The sequence below is a fragment of the Chiloscyllium plagiosum genome, chromosome 13, assembly GCF_004010195.1.
Source record: "Chiloscyllium plagiosum isolate BGI_BamShark_2017 chromosome 13, ASM401019v2, whole genome shotgun sequence".
In the NCBI taxonomy this organism is placed as follows: Eukaryota; Metazoa; Chordata; class Chondrichthyes; order Orectolobiformes; family Hemiscylliidae; genus Chiloscyllium; species Chiloscyllium plagiosum.
This window is the reverse complement of record NC_057722.1, coordinates 16,465,058-16,492,015: the sequence shown is the minus strand read 5'-3', so window position 1 is coordinate 16,492,015 and position 26,958 is coordinate 16,465,058. Positions and strand designations below refer to the sequence as shown.

The following is a 26,958-nucleotide window of genomic DNA, read 5'->3' as shown; positions in this document are numbered from 1 at the left end:
GATTCTGATTAATATTAACAATTCAAACAAACATAGCTAATTAAATGGATTGAACTTTGTCACGATATCATGAATATTCAATTGAGGAAGCGAATTTAAAAGGATGAAAAGACATACATCATATGAAAATATTATAAACGTGCCACAGAAAGGTTACTGTGATCAGGCAATAAAGTTAGACAGTCTTTTGCACAATTAGGATATCTGACGCTTTCAAAGTGACAGAGCAGGGTTATCCGCAATTAATAAAATCATAAAATCACTTGATTCAAAGTCCAGGCCCTCTGTCCCGTGCAAAGTTTGAAGAGGGAAAAGAAGCTAAAAGCACTTTGAAAAGGAGTTCTCATTGGTTTCCAGGGCATTGACATCCATCAAAGCAACAAGGAGAGATTAATTGATCTGTCATGACCACTTCTCCCATGAAGAACAACCTCTCCCTCGATGGACTGAAGCTCTGAAGACAAGCCTCTACAAATTCTCTTTCCAAAATGCTAAACCAACCAAGGCTCCAAAATATCAATACCAGCCCACCAGACTACCTCAAGAAACAAAGAATCCTGGAGTTATATAGCACACATAACTGAAAGAGGCAGGTTAATGGCTTTGATCAATTCCAACTAAAATACTAACTTTCTTTTCTTTGGGATATCGATGGTTTTAAGCATTTCCTGGTTTTTACCTTTCAGATTTCTAATGCTTTTTTTTTAAAACGTTCCACAATTTAACACTGGTTGATTGCTCCAGATCTCATGGGTATATAGTGCAGGAGTAGTTGGAATTAGGTAGGTGAGTTTGGCGAGGGTCAGTGAGTGTTATGGGTGTGAATGTGAAACAGAAAGCCCAGATTTGATCAACCTGGCACAGAATAGCAATACCAACATCCTCCATTTCCATGTTGCCATTATGTTGGACAATAAGCAATCTACCAGAGTGAACTATTTCCAGATAGGTTTAGGACTGACTGACTTAGTAACTTGGCCAACTTTGCTCGGAGGGAGTGTGACCACTGTACTGCAACACTGCCCTCTCCTCACCTCTCCAATTTCTGCTTTTGTCTCCACCATTTCAACCAGGAACCATTGTGATCCATTTGCCCTTTAACACACTTCACTTTCTTTAGAACCAGCTGGGTGATAATACCACTGCAACAGCCCAGAATCAGTTTAAAAAAAAACTCATCCAGCCATAAGCACACAAACATACCTCAGAATGTAAAAACTGCATACATTGTAATTCACAACTAGTTCTTCTGAGCATATTTCTCTGTAGCAAGAGTGGATTTCTTGTTTGTTTTTTTTGCCCAGGGAGCACTGTTTTCGTCAATCTTCTGTTGGAAGATTGGCCCAAAGATAGATTTTCATGAAACACCAGGGCAGGAAGCCCACAGTAGAAAGAAACTCATTTTCAAACCCAGTGATTTAAGGCAGGTTCTTTGACAATTAGTACATCAACAATGTTGGTTTTAGATCTTGGAAAATGATGAGGAAATCAAATTCCTGCTCGAGCTGACACCTTCCCTCCCTAGCTCCAAAACTCACAACGTTGTTATCCATTATGGAGAAGAACGTGGGTAGCATTGCCAGACAATTTCCTTCAGAGAAGCTTCAACAAACCTCTGAAGCTCATAGATAACTCAAACATCATCCATTTTTGAAAATTCATTCAGAAAAACAATTTTTATTCCATATGAACTAGAATTTTTTTTTTCTCTTTATACCACACAACAAAAACCATCTAAGACCACAGATATGGTTACTGTTAAGTTACCTTGTTCATGTTCTGCACCTGATAAATTGACTGGATATCTGAGAAGATAATTTTGACTTTGTTAAGGTAAACAGAATAACCAACATTCTGACTTTTTTTTGCAAGGTAAAAGGCAGGTTAATCTTTTACAATGCGATTGGAGCTCTGGGATTTGGCGGAGAGATACCTTTTGAATAGTATCAGAGACAATATTTGTCTAGAGTGCTATGATATGGAGGTCAAACCCCTTTGCAAATTAAAACCAAACTCCTAGAAAAGCTCACCTCAATTCGCAAAATGCTAAAAGTGAGAGAGTGTCTGAAAAAGACCTCCTAATTTCCAGCATTTAAAGAAAAAAACCATTTATTTTCCTAACTCTGACCATGAACACTAAATAAAAACTATTAAAAATCCAAGCCCCCTTCTTAAATAATTACTTATTAACCCCAACTGTATAAAAATGCTGCTCCAATAAAACTACCATTAAATATTACAGTAACTTAATCTCAAGTCGAAACAGTCTCTTATGCCATCTTCCTTTCAGTCTTCTGACTCTGTTACTTCCTTCTGTCCTTCCGACTCTGCTGTCTTCTCCCTGAGTTGTCTTCTTACGTTTTACTGCTTTTACAGGAGAAGGTACTTTTTGATAACGTCTCCTGAAATTTCTTCGAGAGCAAGAAGTATTTTTCTCTAGATGGCCTTTCACTCCAGCTCTACAGCAGTTGCTCTGACCAATTTTCAAAATGCCCTACATTGTTATACCCCCAACATCATTCTCTCTAATTGGTCTGATGCTGTCAATACAATTAATTCAAACTCAGTTGGGTTTTAGTGTCCTCGGCATAATTTAAATTAATTGGTTACATTTGAATTGTCAAAATAGCAACCAAAATTCAGGTATCCATTTATCTATTTTGGATGCTAGTCGATTCTCCTGTTCCTTGGATGCTGGTCGATTTTCCTGTTCCTTGGATGCTGCCTGACCTGCTGCGCTTTTCCAGCAACACATTTTAAGCTCTACTTTGGAACAGCCAGTTTCTTAGCTGTTCTGTTCTGGCAGTTGTAGCTGTACTTTTAAAATTTACTTCAAAATTCATAAAACACTTTCTATCTAAAAGTGAACATTCACTCTTTCGACTTCGTAACAAGAGGCTGATCTAAATCATGTTGACTCAAGAGATGCAATTTACCATGGGAGGGTAATATGGAAAATTAAATTCTGTATAAAGTACCTACCTTATTGAGTATTGTAAGCTTCACAGAAAGGCCAAAAAACAGAATGTGTTTTCTTTGACAAGATTTTTGCTTCAGCAGATAAGGAGGAGGCATACTTAAGCATTCACACAACGAGTGTGTACGTCAGTGGGACAGCATCCCTTCCCACTTCTGCCAGGCCTTTTCCCCAAAAACATCAAGGTGACTGGTGTGCAATCACCAGCTAGCCAAATAAACAGGGCAAATGACTCATTACAGGCTACTGTCTGTAGGTCCCACTGAGATATTGGCAACTTAACCTCCTGTCTAGATGTAACCTCATGACAGCCAAGTGAAAGGTCAATGCTATACACAGGCCTTGATGCTTTTCCTGCATGGTTGGTGCTTCTTACCATTGAAAGTTTAAGAAACTGGAGACAGAGCATCTAAAGATGGAGATTCCTCCTTTCTCTCTGTGTTACTCTTCTGAATTGTATGCTGTTGCCTTTTCTGAGCTGAATCGTCTTCTGGCAACCCTGCTACAGCTCGGTGTCCCCAAGTCAGCCATACCACGGAGAATCACTGCCAAGTGATTGTGGCCAAACAGTGCAGGACTGTGACCATATTTTGGCTGATTAACCACAATTGTATTGAACGGCAGAGCAGGCTGAAATGGGCTGAATGGCCTACTCCTGTTTTGTACATTTCTATGACTCTGCCATTAGGGCCCTGGCCTGCCACAACCTGCCCATGATTTTCAAGAGGCCTTGCAAAATATTTTTTCATTTACACAGAATTCAATGATAATTACCCAGAGGAGCTAATCTATTGCTCAGATTTCATGCTGGGCAATCGTGTACAGACATGAGGAGATGAAAAGGCAGACATTTGGATCCCAGGATTGCCACCCCGTGAAAAGACAATGTGCACATCAGCTGTGAGCAATATCAGTGATCAGCCATCATGTTTAAGTGAGTCTGCATCTTTCCAATGCTTGTTTGGATTTAGGGATTTGTCACTGAGACAGTCATGTCAGTGAACATGAGCAGTTTCTATTTGGTGCAATAACCCTCAGTTGCAGTTCAACATCCAGGTAGCAAGTGGATGACCAAACCCCTTACATAGGTAAAAGCATGAAGACTAATTACCTGGGCAAGATAGAATAATCTAGCCTGTGGAACTGCAGTCAGAAGGAGGAGAAAGATATATATTTTAATAAATCGATCCTTCATGTGTGGTGGGGTAAGACTTATTTTGAATGCTAAGTGTTCATTGTAGGGTCATTGCTTTTGGCTTGCTGTTTCTAACAAAACTACAGACATTTTGGTTTTAGAGCACATTTACTTATAGAGAAATTCGCCTGCAGTCCACTCCCTTGGACATTAACAGTGCTTCTGTTGCTAATGATTTCAGGATGTTTGTGCTTGGTAGCCCCATGAAGCTTCAGAGCATGAAATCATTCACAGTAGGTATGAACATGTCGATTCTACACTGCTAAAGACCATAATGTGATATTCCAGTGGCATATTTCAGGCTCTTGCCCGATACTCAGTATTGTGAAAAACATTTCATACTCAGTATTGTGAAAAAGTGCAAATGCACGGAATCAACATCAATTCACAAAATTGTTTAAAAAGTGAACTTTATAGTACTTTATTCTCAGTTGTAATCGCAGTTTTCAATGTCATCTGTTTGCAAGAAGCTATAGCTAGAGAATCTCTTAAATCTTGTCAACTGGATAAAAACTAAAGCAGCAGGAAACAATCAACAAGGCAGGCAGCTCCCAACAGGAGAGAAACAGAGTTAACTTTTCAAGTCAATGTCCTGTTACCAGACCAAAGAGATACCACTTTTTTGAGATCAAAACTTGCTGGATGTATTGACTCTTGCTGGCGTATAGTTGATCAGGCACCTAGAACCATGTCAAAGTATTTATTGCAGATGTGTGAACCCAAGGCACCAACAGGCCATTTGATTCTAGGCTATCAAATCCAAATTTCATCCTGCCCTTGCACAAAATGCACTTTCTTTTCAGGAGTGATGATGATCAGTGACAGCATGCCTTACATTTTTTTTTCCACTCTCTTTACCCAGAGGTCATTGAGACCATCTGCAAAGATGAACTCTTTACCGAACATATGCCCCCTCTTGAAAGAAGCACAGCAAACTATGAGTGATGGGGAAATGAGCAAGCAAACTTGCATGAAGAGCTTTCCAAGTGAATTTTATATGGGCTGGATTGCCATCATACAGGCTAGATTGCTGGTTTTATTATTGTAGTTAATATGAAGTGTCACATTTGCCTTGCCTATTACACCATCTTCAATTATTCACTGAAGACCCGAAATTACTTTTGACAAACTTGGCACTGGGCATTAAATTTTCAAATTATTCCTTGGTAAACTACATGGACCTAATTTGAAATTTCTAATGTTAAATAAAAGGAACTGAGTCTCTTAGATATTATATCAATCTAGGTCACTACATACAATCACAAGTCAATCTACATCTGTTGGTATAACTTTATTGGTCACGTTTTTTCTCAGTAGATTGGGTAAAATTCACCACTGCCAACAGTGCAATGAGAGGTGACACTGAAATACCATCAGCTGTTACACTGTCTGATTGTCTCTTTGAACAGAAAATTGGATATTGCCTAAAACAGCCTGCTGTTTCAGCGGATCAATACCAACAGATGTAGATTGACTTGTGATTGTATGTAGTGACCTAGATTGATATAATATCTAAGAGGCTCAGTTCCTTTTATTTAATATTAGAAATTTCAAATTAGGTCCTTGTAGTTTACCAAGGAATAATTTGAAAATTTAATACCCAGTGCCAAGTTTGTCAAAAGTAATTTCGGGCCTTCAGTGAATAATTGAAGATGGTGTAATAGGCAAGGCAAATGTGACACTTCATATTAACTACAATAATAAAACCAGCAATCTAGCCTGTATGATGGCAATCCAGCCCGTATAAAATTCACTTGGAAAGCTCTTCACGTAAGTTTGTTGCCATTCTACACAAGTTCCAAATACGGTCTTGTCCATTGGTTAAGGTCTATGCGGGAATATACAAATAGACTGCTATTTTTCACCGAGATCAGAGTTCAGTAAATTTACATACATCTCTATGAGAATTTCTTGCTGACTGTTACTACACCAAATAGTTAAGCTGATGATTGGAACTAATGGACTCATTTATTGACTGGGTAGATAAAAAGGAGGGAATAATCCAAATGTTTTGAGGCAAGTGATGTATCCCTACCTCTGGGTCAAAAGGATCAAGTCTCATCTCTGAATACATTGGTAATAGAGACATGTCATAAGAAACTTGACGTTCAATTTAAAACAAGTGGGACCAGATGGACCTGGTGTGTGCAAGCAGCTGTAAGAATGAGTAGACAATATTCACAAAGGAAAGTGTTTTGGTTGCTGTCTCACTGACTGGTTTAAATGCAATTTGACATTTGCTCTCTCAATAAGAATTAATATTAGTCTATTATTTTCTTTCAAATAAAGGGCTGTGTCATCTAAATATATTGATTGATCAAAACCATTCTAGCCAGATTTAGGATGTAGGCAATAGCTGAAGGCATTGTCTGTTGGAGGTTTGCCTATAACTTGTAAAGTTTCCAGATTCCACTGCCATTTCTGATGTTTTATTTTCTTGCAAAGAGAAGCTGATTATGGTGAACTAAAAGCAGAATGTGACTTATCAAATTGTGCTTTGTCAGAGAGACACTGCCCTTTCAAAGCCCTTTAAATAATTCAAATGTAAAACAATGCCAAAGCACATTGCATCATTGTACAAAGAATACACCATTGAGTGCATCGCTCCTGTGCCAAAGAGCGATCCAATTAGACCCATTGGTCCAACTCATCCACGTGGACCAGACATCTTAAATTAATCTAGCCCCATTTGCCAGCACTTGGCCCATATCCCTCCAAGCCCTTCCTATTCATATACCCACCCAGATGCCTTTTAAATGTTGCAATTGTACCAGCCGCCACCACTTCCTCTAGCAGCTCATTCCATACACACACCACCCTCTGCGTGAAACAGTTGCCCCTTAAGTCTCTTTTATATCTTTCCCGTCTCACCTTAAACCAATGCCTCGAGTTTTACCTTCCCTTACCCTGGGAAAAAAGACCTTGGCTATTCACTGTATCCATGCCCTTCATGATTTTATAAACCTCTGTAAAGATAACCCCTCAGCCTCCGACTCTTCAGGGAAAAAACACCAACTTCTTCAGCCTCTCCCTGTGACGCTAACCCTGGCAACATCCTTGTAAATCTTTTCTGCATCCTTTCAAATTTAACAACATCTTCCCCAAAGTAGGAGACTAGAATTGAACTCAGTATTCCAAAAGTGGCCTGACCAAAGTCCTGTACAGCGGCAACATGACATCCCAACTCCTGTACTCAATGCACTGACCAATGAAGGAAAGCATACCAAACACCGCCTTCATTACTCTGTCTATTTGTGACTCCACTTTCAAAGAACTGTGACCCTGCATCCCAGGGCTTTTTATTTGCCAACATGCCAGTCCTGCCCGATTTACTTTATCAAAATGGAACAACCTCCCATGTATCCAAATTAAACTCCATCTGTCACTCATCAGCCAGTAGGCCAATCTGATCAAGATCCTGTTACACTGAGATAATCTTCAAATTACTCAAGAGCACCAGTATAAGAATAAAAAGTTTTTAAGGGGTACTCAAATTAAACCAAGTCTGTGCCAGCACTTAGTATCCTGACCGCACCAGGCTGAGTCTCCAGACCACGTTTGGCATCAAAAGACCAGGCTTCACCTCCCCCTGCACCAACCGCCGATCCGGGACTCTCCTCCCCCCGCGCCAGCCTCCTGTCCAGGACTCTTCTTCCCCTGTGCCGGCCTGCCACATCAGGCTGGTCTCTGACTTGCCATGACGCCGCCAGTGCGGGAGTCACCTCCTCCATTCTCTCCCAGGGTAAGATAAAGTAGTTGAAAGTTTGAGACAAAAAAAACTGCAGAAAAGAGAAAACAGGAAAGAAGGAAAAAGGAAGAAAAAGAACGGGCAGAGTAGAGGAGCTCAGGCTGGAGACTCCTCATCTCTGCCAACTGGAGCACCTTTTCCATTGGGCAAGCAACTGTGATGTGTTGTAGCATGATGCTCACTTAAAATGAGCTCCAGGATTTTGATCACAGGGATCACAGTATAGTTCCAAGGGAGGAATATGTGTATAATTGGCGTGGAGTTGACCTTGCTGGTGGTGGTGCTTCTATGCATCTGCAGCCCTTGTCCTTCCAGATGGTAGGAGGTCCTGGGTTTTGAAGGTGCTGCCGAAGGAGTCTTTGAGAGTTCTTGCAGTGCATCTTGTGGATGGTGCATATGGTTGCCAATATGCAATGGCGGTGGAACGAGTCAGTGATTAAGATGATGGATGGGTATTCAAAAAAGTCGTTGCTGATCTTGGATGGTGTTCAGTTCTGAATTACACCCATTCAGGCAACTGAAAGTATTCCTTCAGGACCCACACATTCCAGCTTTATAGATGGGGGCAGATCTTGAGGAGACGAGTAGTGAATGACTTGCCAAAGAATTTCCAATCTCCTGTCTGCCTTCGCACCCACGGTATTACAAACCATACTGCACTGCCATCCAGCCAACTGAGCTAACGCAGACTTCTTGTTTGGTCAGCCCCTTTCCAACCCTGTAACAGCTGAGTAAGGAACTTTCACTTTCTTCTGGCATCATTTTGGGTCAAAATGTGGAAGTGCCATTTAATGCAGGTAAGTTAAAGGGCAGTTTCTGATTATGGTCCTCTGGCTCAGGAATATTAAAGAATTTGGTTTGCTTTGTATCAGATAAAAACGAGGAGTTTCCTGTCATGTTTAGTCATCCATTTTGTATTTCAACTTTGAGGCGCTTTTTTGAAGGCCAAACATATGAACTAGACAATTCCTCAATGGTGATCTAAAATCTGAAGTTTATATTCAAAGTTAGACAGATTTCCTGCTACACAAAAGGACATTTCAGCAAGGGACCACACACACTATACAGGAGTCACATTGACATTACACAACATGCACACCACTTGTATGAGAGATCTATGTAATCTCTAAAAGGAGTTGTTCTATTCGTATTACATATATACTTCACCACAATTTTAACTGAACATTTTCCCTGCCATGAATACCATTTACTCTGTATCCAGTTTTGCCAATCTCACACCACTTTCTATACCAGAGGTGATACGGAGGTGAAAAAAAAGGCTTTCATTTATATGGCACCTTTTACAACCGGAGGATACCTTAAACAAAGCTTCACTTGACTGCATCATCTTTTGTTTTAAGTGTAGCCATAATGGTAATGAAGAAAACACAGCAATCAATTTGCACATAGCCAGCTCCCACAACAAACATACAAACAGCAATGTTCTAGCGATGTTGCTTGATGAAGATTGGTAAATACTCATTCGAGTACAAATAAAAAAATGGGCAAATTTTAGGAGAAAATGAAAGACTTGCATTGACATAACATCTGTTGTTGATGACAAGAGGTTCTAAAATGCTTTTGACCTGATCAAGTACTGTACTTCTGTGTTGAAGTGCAATCATTGCTGTAATGGTTGAGATATGGTAAACAATTTTCAGCACAGCAATTTCACCCCACAAAAACTGTGAAGTGCCAACAATCCAACCATCCGTTTCTATTATGTTAATGATAGGATGAGTATTGGCCTGGATACCCAGGATATCTGATTGCCCTTCTTCAGAATAGTGCTATTGGAACCTTAACACAACCACCAGGGAGCACAGAAAGGGCACAGTCTCATTTGAAAGACAGCATCGTCTTCGGTGCAGTAGTCCCTCAAGGGTGCACTAGATGATCAGCCATGACTTTTGTGCTCAAATCCCAGAGTGGGATTTAAACCGATGACCTTTTGACAGAGGAGACTGCTACCAACTGAGGTCGACATTTGGAAGGTACTTTCCAGATCGGGCATTGCTGGTGGGGAGCTGCAACCAGGGCCAAGTGTGCCAGAAAACCTCAAGCATGTACCACCAGCTTCTCATTCATTCAAATCTAAGGCTAGTGCATCGTGGGTAATGTATCGGAGCAGCCAATGGCTCAACCTCCCTGCAAGAAGCAGAAGCTCAGAAAATCACCCACGCAGTATCTGAAATCAGAGCATATACAAATGCTTTACAAAGCTGTTCACACAAGTACATGGAGTGAAGCATGCAGTCATATGAAATTATCAAGCCTGGTTTCCCCTTTTTTCATATCCAAGTTGAAATCAAACCAGCTATGGAGTCATAGAGATGTACAGCATGGAAACAGACCCTTCAGTCCAACTCGTCAATGCCGACCAGATATCCTACACTAATCTAGTCCCATTTTCCAGTACTTGACCCATATCCCATTCATATGCCCATCCAGATGTGTTTTAAATGTTGTAATTGTACCAACCTCCACCACTTCCTCTTGCAGCTCGTTCCATACATGCACTGCCACCGTATGAAAATATTGCCCCTTAGACCTCTTGCAAACCTTTCCCCTCTAACTCTAAACCTATTCCCTCTAGTTTTGGACTCCCCCAGCCCAGGGAAAAAGATCTTGTCTATTCACCCTATCCATGCTCCCCATGATTTTATAAACCTTAAACTAGGTCACCCCTTAGCCTCCGATGCTCCAGGGATCACAGCCCCAGTCTATTCAGTCTCTCCCTATACTCAAATACTCCAACCGTGGCAACATCCTTGTAAATCTTTTCTGTACCCTTTCAAGTTTCCCACCATCCTTCCTATAGAAAAGAGATCAGAATTGCACACAATATCCCAAAAGTGGCCTATCCAATGTCATACAGCATGACCTCTCAATTCCTATACTCAATGGTCTGACCAATTAAGATAAGAATATCAAGCACCTTATTCACTATCCTATCTACATGTGACTCTACTTTCAAGGAGCTATGAACCTGCACTCCAAAGTCGCTCTGTTCAGCAACATTCCCAAGGACCATATCATAAAATGTACAAGTCCTGCTCTGATTTACCTTTCCAAAATGCAGCATCTCGCATTTATTTAAATTAAACTCCATCTGCTACTCCTCAGCCCATTGGCCCATCTGATCAAGGTCCTGCTGTACTCTGAGGTAACATTCTTATGAGACCTCCAATTTTGGTGTGATCTATAAACTTACTAACTATACCTCCTATGTTCACATCCAAATCATGTATATAAAAGACAAAAAGCAGTGGACCCAGCACCAATCCTTGTGGCACACCACTGGTCACAGGCCTCCAGTCTGAAAGGCAACCCTCCACCACCACCCTGTCTTCTACCTTCAAGCCAGCTCTGTATCCAAACAGGTAGTTCGCCTTCTATTTCATGTGATTTAATCTTGCTACCCAGTCTATTGTGAGGAACCTTGTCGAACACCTTACTGAAGTCCATATAGACCACATCCACTGCTCTGCCCTCATCAATCCTCTTTGTCACTTCTTCAAAAAGCTCAATCAAGTCAGTGAAATATATTTCCCATGCACAAAGTCATATTGACTGTCCCTAGCCAGTCCTTGCCTTTCCAAATGCATGTGATTCCTGTGCCTCAGGATTCTCTCCAAAAGCTTGCCCACCACCAATGTCAGGCTCAGTGGTCTATAGTTCCCTGGCTTTTCATTACCACCTTTCTGAAACAGTGGCACCACGTTAGCCAAACTACAGTCTTCTGGCACCTTACCTGTGGCTACCGATGATACAAGTATCTCAGCAAGGGGCCCAACAATCACTTCCCTAGTTTCCCTAGGTTGCACCCAATCAGTTCCCAGAGATGTATTCACCTTTATGCATTTAAGACAGAGTCTGCATACATTGTACCACCAAAGTGTGCACTATTTTCCTGATCATCCCAAATAGAACAGGCCTGTGACAACACACTTTCAGGATGGAGATAGGCAATCAATTGTATTTTCTGTTTTGCTGGCAATATCACTGCCACCAGTGGTGATGTGCCCTCATGGAACCGATCACCTATCCAAGATGTAATTTGAATCCATGCAGAAAGAGGCAAAGAATAACTAACAGTACAGAGTTAGCATAATTTAATCAGTGGATTAAGTCACTTTGAAACACTATATCCATATCGTAAAGTTGTATTAGCAATACTGTGCAGGGCAATCTACTGTATCAGCAGCTTTTGAATGAATCGCTTCCTCTGTAGAAATATGAATCCAGCTCAGAAATGCTGTCTCTGCTGTTTGGTGGTGCATATAATCGTGACTGATGAGAAATTCAATTGAATTTCAGCAAGCCAATGCAGGCATTGTCAAGCTGGGAGTTATTCCCATCACACCGGCTGCTGGCACTAACTGATTTGCCAGCAGTTTCCCTTGGAGTGAACTTGCGATGACTGCCTGACCTTACACCATCTTGGAGATGCCAGATCGATCTCACAGCTCCACACTTAGAGCTCCACTCATATTGAGGGTAGCGGGCAGGCCTCAAGCATGCATAAATTCGATCGACTGTTTCATCAATCACCCTGATAACTATGTCACAGAATCTAACCTCAAGCATCGAACCTTTCAATCATTTCCTCCTTTGCAAGGGAGCTGGGTAAGAAACTAATGGATATTTAATTTATAGGGAGAAGAAGCAGATTTGGTTCTTCTTTTAAAATGAAGAAATCATTTAAAACTGATGATTCACTTCGTGTGATGCATACCTTCTATTATGTACAATGTGAGCCTAAACTTCAAATTCCTGCAGACTTGCTCTGAACTTATTGACTATCCATGTTTCTGGTATCAACCTAGTGATATTGGCCAAGATTCAGGAAATGAGAGTGATCTATCTTGGCTGACAGATTCTTGATTTATCAGAGACATAGTTAGACAACTATTTATTGTAAATTTAGCTGTAACTTTGTGCTTAGATTCCTGCACCTGCTTCTCTAGAGATGTATTAGTAAAGATCCTAGAGGAGATAAGGTATTGATTAATTTCTCCTACAAAAATATTTTATATTACATACCAACTCGGGACGTATTCTCAATGGTGAGCAAACTACAAAATTATTTTCTGCTGCACCCAACAGACCACAAAGGAATTAGGGTTTCGGGTGAAAACTGGTCCAAGGATGCAGCTTGCCCAAGGGGTTAAAATTAACCATTTGTTCTAGTTGTACAATTCCAGCTCTTGTTTACATCTCAATCTTATAATTAAGATTGAACAGAACAGCAACACAGGAGGAGGCCATTCAGCTCCTTGTGTCTGTGCCAGCTCTTTGGAAGAACAATCCAGTTAGTCAAACTCTCTCTGTAGCCTTACAATTTTGTCCTTTCCTGATATTTTATCCAATTGCAATGGAAGTCTATTTTTGAGCCTACTTCCATCAGCACTCCAGGTAGCACATTCCAGATTGGAATAACTTGCTGTGTAAAAGAATAATCCTGATTGCTCCCTGGTTGTTTAGCCAAATACCTGAAATCAGTGTTCTCTGGTTATTGATCAAAGGGAACAAATTAGAGATACCATGCACACAGTTCAACCTCACAGTGTGATGATAAGGAACATTCAGATCATCTTCAACAAAGGTTTAGCTCAGTGCTCACGTAGATGCAACCATCATTTATGCTCATCGTGTCACTATTTATTTGGTATTTATTGTTAAGCAAAGCCAGCAGGACATTAAGATTTAAAATGCAATTTCTGGCAGGGCATTAGGCGAAGCACTCTATCAATGTTTACTATTTTTCATTTTAATGATGACAGCAAAACTGATTTATTTATTTTGCTGAAGCATTAGATAATTGGTTATATTATTTATTACTCTAGATTCAGATTCTGTTTTCACCGTTCGAACAATAATAATCTTAAGGTAATGGTCCTCGCTATAACTCTGCCTGATATAATGCACATTACCTCACTAATAGCAAAAGAAGCAAAGCACCTGATATACCACAGCCTTACAACTGCTGTTTGGTGTTCGCTTTTTTTTCTCAGTCCAAGATAAGCACTAGTTTAACAAGACTCTGACTCTGACATGTAAGAATTCTCATACAAAGACATTATTACTAATAAATGGAACTGAAGCCCCTACTCCCAAATGCATTTTACCCCATATACCTTTTATTATAACATGACCTTACTCAAGTTGCTCACTATTCATGAAAACAATGATTGGAGTAACTCAACATAATATCCTTCTCTCAAGTATTTTCTTATGCTGTAACTTCAGAGTAACTCTGCTTGTGTAGCCCAAATGTGATATACTTCAGATGTCATTATTGCTTTAACCCTGATACTGGTTTCCCATATTTTGTGACTTACTGAGCAAGAAGTATGTGTTGACCTACTGGTGAGAAGTAGAAGAAAGGACTTCAGCTAGAGGGAAGAACTGCTACCTACTCTTACCATTTCCTCACAGGCTAACCAGAGACCTGGAAGTAGTTGCTGACTTCCTCTCATGATTAGATGGCAGCACCCAACACTTGGGTACGCAAGACAAGGGAAGGAAGAAGAGGCTGAGTAAGTTGGGTCTGTACTTCCGGAGTTTAGAAGAATTAGAAGTCATCACGTTGTTACATGCGAGATTATGAAGGGCTTGTCAGGGTAGGCACTGAGAGGTTGTTTCCTCGGGCTGAGGAATTCAGAATATGTGGTAACAATCACAGAATAAGGGGCCAATAATTTAAGACAGCGATAAGGCATGATTGCTTCACTCAAAAAGTTTGTGAAGCAGCTTTCAATACCCCATCATCAAGTGTAGTTGAGATTAGGATGATCAGATCTTTGATCTCTCAAGGAATAAAAGACAGAAAGTGGAGCTGAACAGAAGATCAACCATGATCTTATTGAACTGCAGAACAAGCCGAAGGGAGTGCATTGTCCAATCCTGCTCCTATGTTCTTAGTTGATAAGCAATAAAAGGAATATTTAGGTAGCAGCAACAGAATAAAGTCAAATCTAATGCTTTAAGAAAGAGTGGCAATTTTGAAAAAAGATGCAGACTTCTAGCAGAGAGCCTAGTTTTCTGGCAAAAATGGGTCCTTCAATTTGTCCTCCATTAATTTCCGTCAATGGCAAAACAGTGGGAGGAAGTCAGAAAATTTGTGGTGTGCTCCTGGCAAATAAAGCTCCCCCGCTGGTGGCCCCTCACTCGTGGCATCAGCCTCGAGGAATTTTTAGAAATTCAGTTAAGGAGTTGGCTCGATTATTAATTTTAGTACAAGATCCTCTGACCTTGAGTTGGCTTCATGAGCAATGCCTCTTTCTGATGTACTGTTAGTAAGAAAGCACTGGGCTATTTAATAACCCTATAAATATTTACAGCCCTTCGAAAACCTTGATGTATTTATTTTATGTTCTTTTCGCACTTCTCTTGAATGTGAAATGAGTGAAGATAGGATTAGTTGGCCAAGGACAGTATATAGCACAGATAAATCAACCATTGTACTCTTCACTCTATACCCTGCAGCAGATAAAAGATGCCTGAAGAATAATAAAGAAGTCAGAGGCTCCGTTTCCACGGTTTCCTGACACCTGTGGTTGATACGTTGACATTGTGTTTTCTCACTGTTAAGTCATTTGGGTATTTTAATAATTTGTAAGTGCAGGTGCTCTGCAGCCTTTGCATAGCAGCTGACATATTAAAATGAGGTAACAGCTCTCATCTGGGCCTCCCTGCACTGCTTCTGCTTATGATTGGACCGATCCATCAAGCCCATCTTCCACAGGCCCACAAATAACTTAGACAAGAGCTCATTAACATTCATGATGTTATGGACATAAGAATTCTCAGTAGATTGTCAAGTCTAATTATCTGCTGACATTTATTGAAAGCTTTGATTAGTGCATAATGTAATGAATAGAAAGTGTGTGTCGGACGACAGGAAAGGAAGCCAAGTTGCACGGTTTTTCTTTGTAGGATGTTGTCACAGAATGAATGCAGGCAACTTCATCAGTATTTGTTATTGTCTTGATGAAAGTCAGATGGCAAATGAATGAAAGGCAGAAATGATTTGCTTTTAATTCATCTTTGTCTTGGTAGTTGTAAGATAGCCGCAGTAATCCTCCCATAAGCATTGCAAATAGATAGGTGTTTCCGTGACAGCGAGAGAGACTCCAGGATGGTGTGTTGCCTCCCTGGTGCCCAAGCTTAGGATGTTTCTGCGCAGCCACAGTATTCTCTCAGGGAGGGGAGGGAAGCAGCCCATATTGGTCGTAGGCAGAAAGAGAAATGAGGCCCTGCAAATGGAGTTCAGGGTTTTGGGAAGAAAGCTGAAAAGTAAGACCTTTTGAATTGTAATTTTGGGATTACGCCGTGTGCCACATACCAGTGAGGTTAAGAATAGGAAAATAGTACAATTAAATATGTGGCTCAAGAGCTGGTGTAGGAGAGAGGGCTTCAGGTACATGGATCATTGGGATCTCTTCTGGGTCAGGTAGGACCTGTACAAGGAGGATGAGTTGCAACTAAACTGGAGAGGCACCAATATCCTGGCAGGGAGGTTTAATAGTGCCACTCGTGAGGGGTTAAACTAGTCTGGTGGGGGATGGGAACCAGAGCAGAATGTCAACGAGTAAAATTACCGAGGAGAAGCCCGAGACCAAAGCCCAGTGGAAGAACAGACAGAGGTACTGAACATGGCAGTACTGACAGTCTGAAGTGTATTTCTTTTAATGTGAGGATTATGACAGATGAGGCTGATGAACTTAAAGCATGAATTAATACATACAACAATGTTGCAGCTATTACAGCGATTTGGTTGAGAGAGGGGACAAGATTGATAGCTTAATGTTCTGGGTGAGACAGAGAGGGTCATAAAAGAGGTGGGGGATTTGCATTCCTGATAAGGGAGAATATCACTGTTGTATGGAGGAGGACACCTGGGAGAGCTCATCCAGTGAGGAATAAGAAGGGTGCAATCACTTTGATGGGATTGTACAACAGGTCTCCCTGCAGCCAGTGGGTAGAGGAGCAGATATGTGGATGGCTTATAGAAAAACCTAAAAACAACAGGGTCTTTGGGGTGGGTGATTTTAACTTCTGTTATATTGATTGGACTCACTTAGTGCCAGTGGCTTGGACAGGGTAACATTTAATAGGTGCATCCAGGCAATTCTTTGAAACATTATGTAAGTAATCCAACTCAGGAAGGGGCCATATCAGACCTGGTATTGGGGAATGAACTGGACCAGGTGATGGAAGTTTCAGTGGAGAGCATTTTGGGAAAAGGTGACCATAATTCTGCCAATTTTAATTAACTTATGTGTAAGGACATAAGTAGTCCTCGGGTGAAAGTATTAAATTGGGGGAAGGCTAAATACCAAAGCATTAGTTGGGAACTGGGGAATGTAGTTTGAATGTCAATCCACATTGCTTAAAGGTGTGTTGGTTAGTCTTTAGGGCGAGCATGTTCCTGTGAAAAACATGGAAAAAGATAGCAAGATTCAGGAAACTTGGATGACAAGAGAAATTGAGAGCTTAGTCAAAAAGACAAACGAAGCATGTGTAAGGTTTAAGAAACTGAAGACAGACCGATACTTCAAGGAATACAAAGATAACGGGAAAGAACTCAAACAAGGAGTTAGGAGGGCCTAAATGAGCCATGAGTTTGGTTGGCAAATAGGATTAAAGGAAAACTCCGTGGAGTTTTATCCATAAATAACAAGCAAGAGGGTAGCTAGGGAATGGGTAAGTTCATTCAAGGACAAACAAAGGGAATATATACCTGGAGCCTGAGGAAGTCTTTTAAATTCTGATGCAAAGTATTCATTAAGAAGGAGAAGGACATGGTGGATGGTGAGTCTCAGGAGGGGCACATTGATGTCAATATACAAAAGGTGGAGATGTTGGGTGTTTTGCAAAGGATTAAAGTAGACTACTCCCCAGCATGCTGAGGGAGACAGGTGAGGAATTGCTGGGGTCTTGTACGAAATTGCTGTGATCTCTTTAGTTACAGCAGAGATCCATCAGGACTGGATAATAGCCAACCTTGTTCCTTTATTTAAGAAAGTCAGTAGTAGGGAAATTATTGGAAAAGATTCTTACGAATAGACAGGCTGGAGACTTGGGGGGAGCAATGGCAGATGGAGTGTCATCCAAACCAAATGCGAGGTGATGCATTTTGAGAGATCAAATGCAGGAGAGAAGCACAGAGTAAATGGCAGAACCCTCAATGGAATCAACATACAGAGTGATCTAGACATGCAGTTCACTGTTCCCTGAAAGTGGCAACACAAGTGGATAAGGTGGTCAAAAAAGCATATAACATGCTAGCTTTTATCACAGGGCAAAGGGTATAACAATTGACAAGTCATATTGCAGCTGTAAAGAACTTTATTTAGGCCACATTTGGAATATTTTGCATAGTTCTGGTTGCCACATTACTAGAAGAATGTGCGTGTATGGGGAGGGTACAGAAATGGTATGTCGGGATGTTGCCTGGTTTGGAGAGAGTTAGCTATGAGGAGAGATTGGACAAATTTGGTTTGTTTTCATTTGAACGTTAAAAGATGAAGGGTGACCCGATACAAATTTACACAATAATGAGGCATGTAAAGTCTTTTTTACCCCAGGGTTGAAATGTCAATTACTTGGGGACATAGGCTTAAAGTAAAAAGGGCTATGTTTAAAAGAGATGAGAGAGGTAGTTTTTTTTAAACACAGAGCCTGGAATGCAGTGCCAGAGAGGCAACACAATAGCAATGCTTAAGAGACATCTTGATAGATATAAATAGGCAGCGAGTGCAGGGAAAGAGACTGTATAGAGGCAAAAAGTTGTGAGTTTAAAAAGACATATTGTTTCAACACAGCCTTAGTGAGCTGAGGGGACTGTTCTTGTGCTGTGCTGTTCTCTGTTCTTAAGCTGCTGAGGAGAATTGTTATGAACTGGTGATTGAAAATTCATTTGTTTCATAAATACATACAAAAACACTGACAAGTTCAGTTAGCCAGAGAGGCTAAATTGGTGGCCAGTAGCTGGTACTTAAATGCACCCAGCCTTTTCTAAGTTGCTTGTAATGACCTCTGACTTGCATTCGGAATCTGAGTTTATTGCAACTGTGTTCAACAGTCAGAACTTGCACAAAAAGACAACACTTTCTCCAAATTACATGGAGGCGGACTTTAAAGAAATAATGCCATACATATTCAGTGGGACCTTAATTTTTTTTTGACTCCTACAATTGCATGACATCCGCTCAGCAACAGTAGATAGATCAGTACTTCCTGACAGCAACCATGGAGGAATGACTGACAGGATATTTAAATAAAATTTATCCATGCACTTGGCTTTTTGTTTGCTGTATCTAGGTTACGTGGTAATAGTACCTGCTTACCCAAGGTCTTTATTTTTCTAGAAATCCAATGATTATATATTCAGGAATCCTTCCAAAGTAGCTTTTTCAATTTTTAAACAGCATAAAAACGAAACAGTTTTCCTAGCAGTCCCAGGGTTGATACATCCAAGAGTTGTCTTTCCTTAGGAGTCTAACTAGAGTTCCCTCTGGAGTTGACTGTTTTCCTGCCAGTCGAACCAAGACATTCATTCCCTGGTCAGGCTAAAAAGAAGCTTTTTTCCCAGTTACAAACAGTTGCTATTTTGGTTTTCTAGCTTTGAATTTGAACCATCTGAATTACAACATGTGAAAGCACAATCCCTAATCGGATTCAAGTCCTATTCCAGCAAGAAAATATTTCTCAGCCTGAAACCAACAATTTTCACATCTATGCTGTATGATCTTAAATTTTATTCTAGAGACATTGTTGAAGTGTGATCCTTGACTTTTGTACCAAAACCTGATGCTTACATGTTTAAGCTAGTTTCCTCAAATTTCTTCCTGTTCTGCATGGTAACTGATAACAAACTAGAGCGGGTGTGTGAAAATATGCAAGGCAAGTGGGCAAGGGCTTTGAATAATACCAATCCCTGCATGTCACCTTATATTCAGTATACTCAGTCCATGTGATGGTCTTGTGTACCTTTCTGAACCAAGTGCCTATTTCTGTAGTGATGCAGAGACCGTTCGCTCAGGAGATCAGATTTTCAGACAATTTGTTGGGGTGGGGATGTGGCTGTGCCATCTGTTGCTTCGTTGGATCCAAACACTGATGAAGCAAAAACAATTAATTACTACAAAGTTTTTCAATGTGGAATAAGCAAGGGTCATCGAGTCCTTCAGTCCTATTACCATTTGCAACTTTGCTTCACTCTAGCATCCACATTTTAACCTTCCCCAGATGTTGGGCTCACAGGGGGTGTTTTGTAAACCCCAGATGAAGTCATGTTGCTGGGTCCAGTGACTGGAAGGGCAGAGGCTCAGTCATCAGGGACAAAGGTTGCAATTTGAAATGATTAAATGGTCAATTAACAGCTCATTCCCAACATCTGGATGGTGATGGAAAGGAGCCCAGCAATGTGAGATGGCTGCAAGCAGCATCTTGAACAGGAAATCCCATGAGCCTCAAGAGTCTTGAAAAGTAATGGATGCTCTCAGAACTGTGACAATACCCATGGAACTTCACCCCTCCAGTCACCAGAAAGGTCCTGCAGCACAATAACCGTTACCCTCCTCAGTGCACTTCAGAATGAAGGCATCCTGCCATTCCCCTTGCAGCTCCAGCAATGGCCATCTCTGAGGGGCTTTGTTAATCAAGTAATGATAGCCGGTCTCCCATTATAATACATTTTCTTTCTAATGCAAGGGATTATTAGAGGCATGTAGTGGCAGAACATCAATATCCCAATAGATTATAAAAGCCTCTTAGCAAGCTTTACAATATTGACAGCTTTAATGATTTGTCTGATATCCAATTAACTGGTATATTACCCACTACCCAACCTGCAGATGGCAAAAATAATATATATTTTTTTAAACAGGGATGCTTTGCTTTTACAAAAAAAAAATCACCAAATCCATCAGTCACTGCTCCATCATTATGATGGCGGGGGGGGGGAAGCTAAAGTTCAGAAGTCAGGAAGTGCAATCCTTGGCATACACACACCATTGCTAACTCCTCAGATACTGAAGCAGTCAGTCAATCAATCAGGTCAGTCAATTGCCAAATGAAAAATGACCTGGACAATATTCAGGTTTAGCTTTTAAAAGTGGCAAGCAATATTCATACCACACAAATAGGTGAGAGGATGTAACCACCACCCTTTGACATTCAATAGTGTTACAATCTCTGAATTCCTATCAACATCATTGGGGTTACCATTGACCAGAAATTGGACTGGACTCACCATATAAATATAATGGCTACAAGAGCAGATCAGAGTCTCGGAATCTTGTAAATAATTCACTTATCTGATTCCTAAAGTCTTTCAAGCATCTACAAGGTCCAAGTCAGGAGTGTGATAGAATATTCCCCACTTGCCTGGATGAGTGGAGCTTCAACATACTTAAGTAGCTTGACACCATTCAGGACAAAACATCCCATACAAATAAACAAACAGTCACTTCACCACTGACTCTCAGTAGCAGCAGTGTGTACTATCTAGAAGATCCTTAAGCAGCATGTTCTAAACCTATAACCACTCCCACTTAGAAGAACTAGGGCAGCAGAAACATGGAAATACCGCCTGCATGTTCCCCTCCAAGCGATTCACCATTTTGACTTGAAAGTATATTACCATTCCTTTACTATTGCTGGGTCAAAATCCTGGAATTCCTTCCCTGACTGCATTGTGGGTCAACCTACAGTACATGAACTGCAGCGAGGAGCAAGTGAGGACTGCAGATGCTGGAGATCAGAGCTTAAAAATGTGTTGCTGGAAAAGCACAGCAGGTCAGGCAGTATCCAAGGAACAGGAGAATCGACATTTCGGGCATAAGCCCTTCTTCAGGAACTGCAGCGGTTCAATAAGACAGATCAACACCATCTTTGCAAGGCCAATTAGTGATGGACAATAACTGCTGGCCTAGCCGGCAACACTCACATCCCACAAGTGAATTTTCAAAAATCCCCAATATTAGCTTCTTGAATCTAAACCTTAGATTCTTGAACTTTTGATCAAAGGGATGAATTGCAAGAGACTTCTGCTAATCACTTTCACAAAAGATCCTTGGAAACTTTTACTCAATTTGGCCAGGTTTTCAATGTCTCTTTAAAAAGCTGCAGTGAATTATCAGGAAGCCATCTATAGAAATTTAATTTCTTGTAGAATCTTTGATTAAAAATGACTGTGACAACTGACAATAGACAATGATGATCTCCAGCAAGAGAATTATAACCATCACCCTTTGACATTCAGTGACATTATCATTGCTTAATTCTCCCAGTAACAAAATCTTGGTTGTTAATTTTTACATAGAAACTGAACTGAACCAATTCCTAAAGCCTGTCCATGATTTGCAAGGCATAAGTGAGGAATGTGAATGGCATACTGCTATTTGCCTGTATAAGTAGAGCTGCAATGACACTCAAGAAGCTTAACAAAGTCCAGGACAATGCAGCTACTTGATTGATACCCCATCCAACACCTTCAACATTCACTCCCTTCACCATCTACCTGTTGCATCGCAGCAACGTAAGGATCCTTCGACATCAAACCCAAGACCTCCACCTCAACATTCATGGAGGGTGACTGTGAGCTCTTCCAAGTGCAGGAGGAAGATGACAACTCTTCCAAGCAAGCAGCTATTATTGGATGTGATGGAAGAAATCAGCAAAATGCGGTTTCTTTAACCTACATATAGTACATCAAAGGGAACCAGAGCCTGAGGAGGATGGGAAAGATGAGTGACATTGTACTGTGGGTGCCAAACCCTACACACTCACTTCACCATCACTATCCTCAAGTCAACAAACCTTGCACTTCACTCCTCTCTCGGCAAGCACCTCATATTTCCAGCTGAACAGACAGCACTCACCTTCGTCCTTTTGCTCTCTGGTAGCCATTCTTAACACTATCCTTGCACTAAATTTTTTTTCCATTCTCTCTACAGAAGACATATGAATATTCACATTTTTCTACTTTCTGCCTACGTGGGTGAATAGAGCAAGACAGGGACCCAGGGACGGTGGATGGTCCTCCAGTGATTGACATCTTATGACTCACTGGCAATACATGTACTCTGGGCCCACCGGAAGGAAGCTTTGGCCCAGGAGGTCAAAAAGGTCAGCAGCAACCTCTGAAAGCTTCAGCCTTCGTAGGCACTGTTTGCAGACTCCCAAAAGAGATGACATGTGTGGGGGAATCTGGTCTCCTTGCAACTGGATCTCACTGCTGGCTTGTGGAGGGACATGTGGCTGAGTAGATGGAGCTGTTGTTCCTGCCTTTGATGGGTGGTGCTAGAGGTCTTAGCAATGTTTCCACTCTTGCCCATCAGCAAGGATGCAAGCTAGAGCAGTACAATGAGCTCCAATGTGATCGTGATGCCTGCCACCATATATACATGCCTCTGCAAGTACGGGATGTCCTGGACAGGGGAGATGAAGACTTTCATGGAATTTCAAATCACTTCTGAGCAATGAAAACACTCAGATCTGTAAGCAGCATCCTCCCATCTGGTCATGACGAAAGCCCTTCAGTTTCATCGATCAAAACCTCACTGTCTTATCAGTTTCACTGACTGTACCTTAAAAATGGAAAGCAGTGAAATCAGGGATTATGGGTTAAAGAGTTACTTCATTGTTCTTTAAGCAACTTCGCCAGATTCTCACCTCAGTGAAAGCCAGTAAAAAGGAGGGATGATGTTTAGATCCCAACCTAATGTCATCTTCAGGGCATTTCCTGTACTGGGAATCCAGATACAACATTTATAAGGCCATCAGAGACATCAAAAGGCAATACTGAACTAAGCTTCAGACCCAGACCAACCACACAGATACCGGTCACTCGTGGCAAGGCCTGCAAAACGTAATGAGCTACAAAGTGAAGACAAAACTTCAGAAATGTAACAAGTACATTTCTACCCAAGGAGCTCAATGCATCATATGCTCACTTTGAACAGAAGGGAAGATATCACCTATCCCATCAGCCTCGGATGGACCCCCATCCATAGTCACCATCGCAGACGTTAGATTGGTCTTCTTGCGAGTGAACCCTTGGAAGGCACTGGTCTGGATGGAGTTCCCCAGCCATGCACTCAGATCCTGTGCAGACCAGCTGGCGAGAGTAGTCACAGACATCTTTAATCCCTCCTTACTAGCATCTGAAGTCCCCACCTGCTTCAAGAAGAGCATCATTATCCTGATGCCAAAGAAAAACCATGCAGCGTGCCTCAATCATTACTGCCCAGTAGCTTAGACTTCCATAATTATGAGAAGCTAGTCGTGGCTCAACCAATTCTTCTTTATCCTTTGCATTTTGCCAAGGCGTAAAGAGTCCACGGCGGACACCAGCTCCCTGGACCTACACGCATCCCTGGAACACCTGACAACAAGGATACCTACGTCAGGCTCCTACTTATTGACTACAGTTCCACCTTCATCATAATTCCAAACAACTTCATCTCCAAACTCTGAGACCTTGGTCTCAGCTCCCCCCTCTGTAACTGAATCCTGGAGTTCCTGACCCATAGACCGCAATCAGTAAGAATAGATGACAACGCCTTCTCCACCATAATTCTCAATACCGGTATCCCGCAAAGCTGTGCACTCACCCCCCTACTATACTACTATACCACACCACTGTGTGGCCAAATTTCACCAACTCCATTTACAAACTTGCTGACCACAACACCACAGAATGTAACAAAGAAATTGAATGCTTAGCAACATGGTGTAAAGTCAACTATCTCTCTAACAACATCAGCAAAATAAAGGAGCTGGTCATTGACTTCAGGAAGCAGGGTGGAGGACACATCCCTGTCTGCATCAATGGGGCTGAGGTGGAGATGGTCGAGAGTATCAGGTTTCTGGGAGTGATAATCACCAGCAAGCTGTCCTGGACCACCCAAGAAAGAACATCAAAGTCTTTACTTCCTTAGGAGGTTAAGGAAGTTTAGTACACTCAGAAAGACTCTAATTTTTATAGGATGTTTTCTTTGGTGTATCTACCTGGATGCATCACAGCGAGGTATGGTAGCTGCTCTGTCAAAGATTACAAGAAACACAGCCCAGTCCACCACGCAAACCAGCCTTCCATCCGCTGACACCATCTATACTTCCTGTTGCCTCAGGAAAGCAACCAACATAAGTATGTAAGTTAGCTTGCTGAGCTTGAAGGTTTGTTTTCGGATGTTTTGTCACCATGACTAGGTAACATCATCAGTAAGAGTCTCTGGTGAAGCGCTTGTGGTATAACCTGCCTCTCTGTCTATAGCTCTTGGTTTCTTAAGGTGGGTGATATCATTTCTGGTTCTTTTCTTCAAGGGAAGGTAAATAGGGCCTAAATCGATGTTTATTGATAGAGTTCTGGTTAGAATGCTGTGCCTCTAAAGAATGCTTGTGTGTGTCTTTGTGCTAGGATGTGTGTGTTGTCCCAATCAAAGTGGTGTCCTTCTTTGTCTGTATGTATAGAAACTAGTGAGAGTGGGTCGTGTCTGTTGGTGGTCAGCTGGTGTTCATATATCCTGGTGGCAGGTTTCCTGCTAGTTTGTCCAAAGTAGTGTTTTTTTTATAGCTCTTGCATGGTATCGTGTAAACGATATTAATTTTGCTTGAGATATCTAAGCCCTCCCACCCTGGTTATACACTTTTCCATCAGGCAGAAGGATATAAAAATTTGAATACACATGTGAATAGATTCAAGAACGGCTTTTCCACCTGCAGTTATTAGACTTTTGAATAGACCTCTCAACTGTTAATTCTGATCTCTCTTCCTGCACCTTCTCTGCTGTAACACTGTATTCTGTTCTGCTATCCTGATGCACTTTGATAGTACAATCTGCCTGTATAACACATAAAACAACACTTTGCACTGTATTTCAGTACATGTGACGACAACAACAACAAATGAAACTCAAGCTCACATCTTCACTTGCCTGGGAAAATTTCCTTTAGGTTCTGATCTGAACTAGGTTAAATATTCTCAGACATAGAGCTCAGATAATAACATGAAGTGAAGTGCTTAATGCTGATACAGTTAACTCCCATGTCAAGAGTAATTTGAACATAAATGTTTAGCCCCCCCCAAACTAATATTTAACATCAGAAAAATAATTGTTACTCAGGACTATAATATTTATAGTTACTGAAGTTGTGCCAGGTACTAATACAGGAGGTTCGTCACTGATCAGTTTATACTTGTCATCCAAGATGATTTGGTGAGGCCTTCTGTTGTGTATTGGTTAGAGCCATTAACATCACAGCAACTTGACAATTGACTGTTGTTTCAAACCAGAATTAGGTAAGTGTAAATTTTGAATGCACGAGTATCTGAAAAAAAATTTGTCCTGCTTTTGGCTTCTGCAGTAAAGGCTATTATTCCATCAGCTTGAGGATTATATGATCACAATGCCACTGGGAGCTTTATCCCTTCAAAAATCCTCATTCAACATTATCAATTCTGTATGTAATCTGCGAGTACTGGGGTGATTGAATGTGATTACGCTATTGGACTTGCAATAAAACTAGCCCCAAACACTCATTTTGTACTACTTTATATTCACTGATCTTTTCTCCTTCCTTTAGGCAAGCCTGTAATGATAATAACGGAGTACATGGAGAATGGATCTCTCGACTCATTTCTGAGGGTAGGGCCTGCTTTCTAATTAATACTCTGGTAATTTGTTATTATTGAAGTGATAATGACTCACCCAAAGGAGAGACTCTGCCTACGTCCTTAAAACACATGGAGGCGAATTGTTATGAGTAGATTTATTTCTAGATTAGTTTGCTCATCAAGAACATGTTTGGATGTATATACACATTACTCTCCCTTCTGCCTAGTTGCTTTCACGAATGCTACTATCGATATCATTGCAATTGTTAACTGTTGCCCTTCGTCGTTGCAAGTGGTGTCATTATCTAGAATGCAGCATGAAGTTAGTTCAGCCTGTGTTCCTTCTGGCCAAAATGGAAGTTACTTTTAGTCATATGATAATTGCTGCCTCAGAATTCTTCAGTAAT

The 26,958-nt window shown here is 41.1% G+C and overlaps 1 protein-coding gene across 4 annotated transcripts in view; it reads left to right on the top strand.

Moving 5' to 3' along the window:
* Positions 1–26,958, top strand: part of epha4b (eph receptor A4b) — a 341,474-nt gene that overhangs the window by 300,123 nt on the left and 14,393 nt on the right. For all 4 annotated transcript variants that reach the window (XM_043701928.1, XM_043701927.1, XM_043701926.1 and 1 more), the window contains one exon: positions 26,521–26,582. In XM_043701928.1, the coding sequence (XP_043557863.1) occupies positions 26,521–26,582 (62 nt within the window). The remainder of the gene's footprint in view (positions 1–26,520; positions 26,583–26,958) is intronic.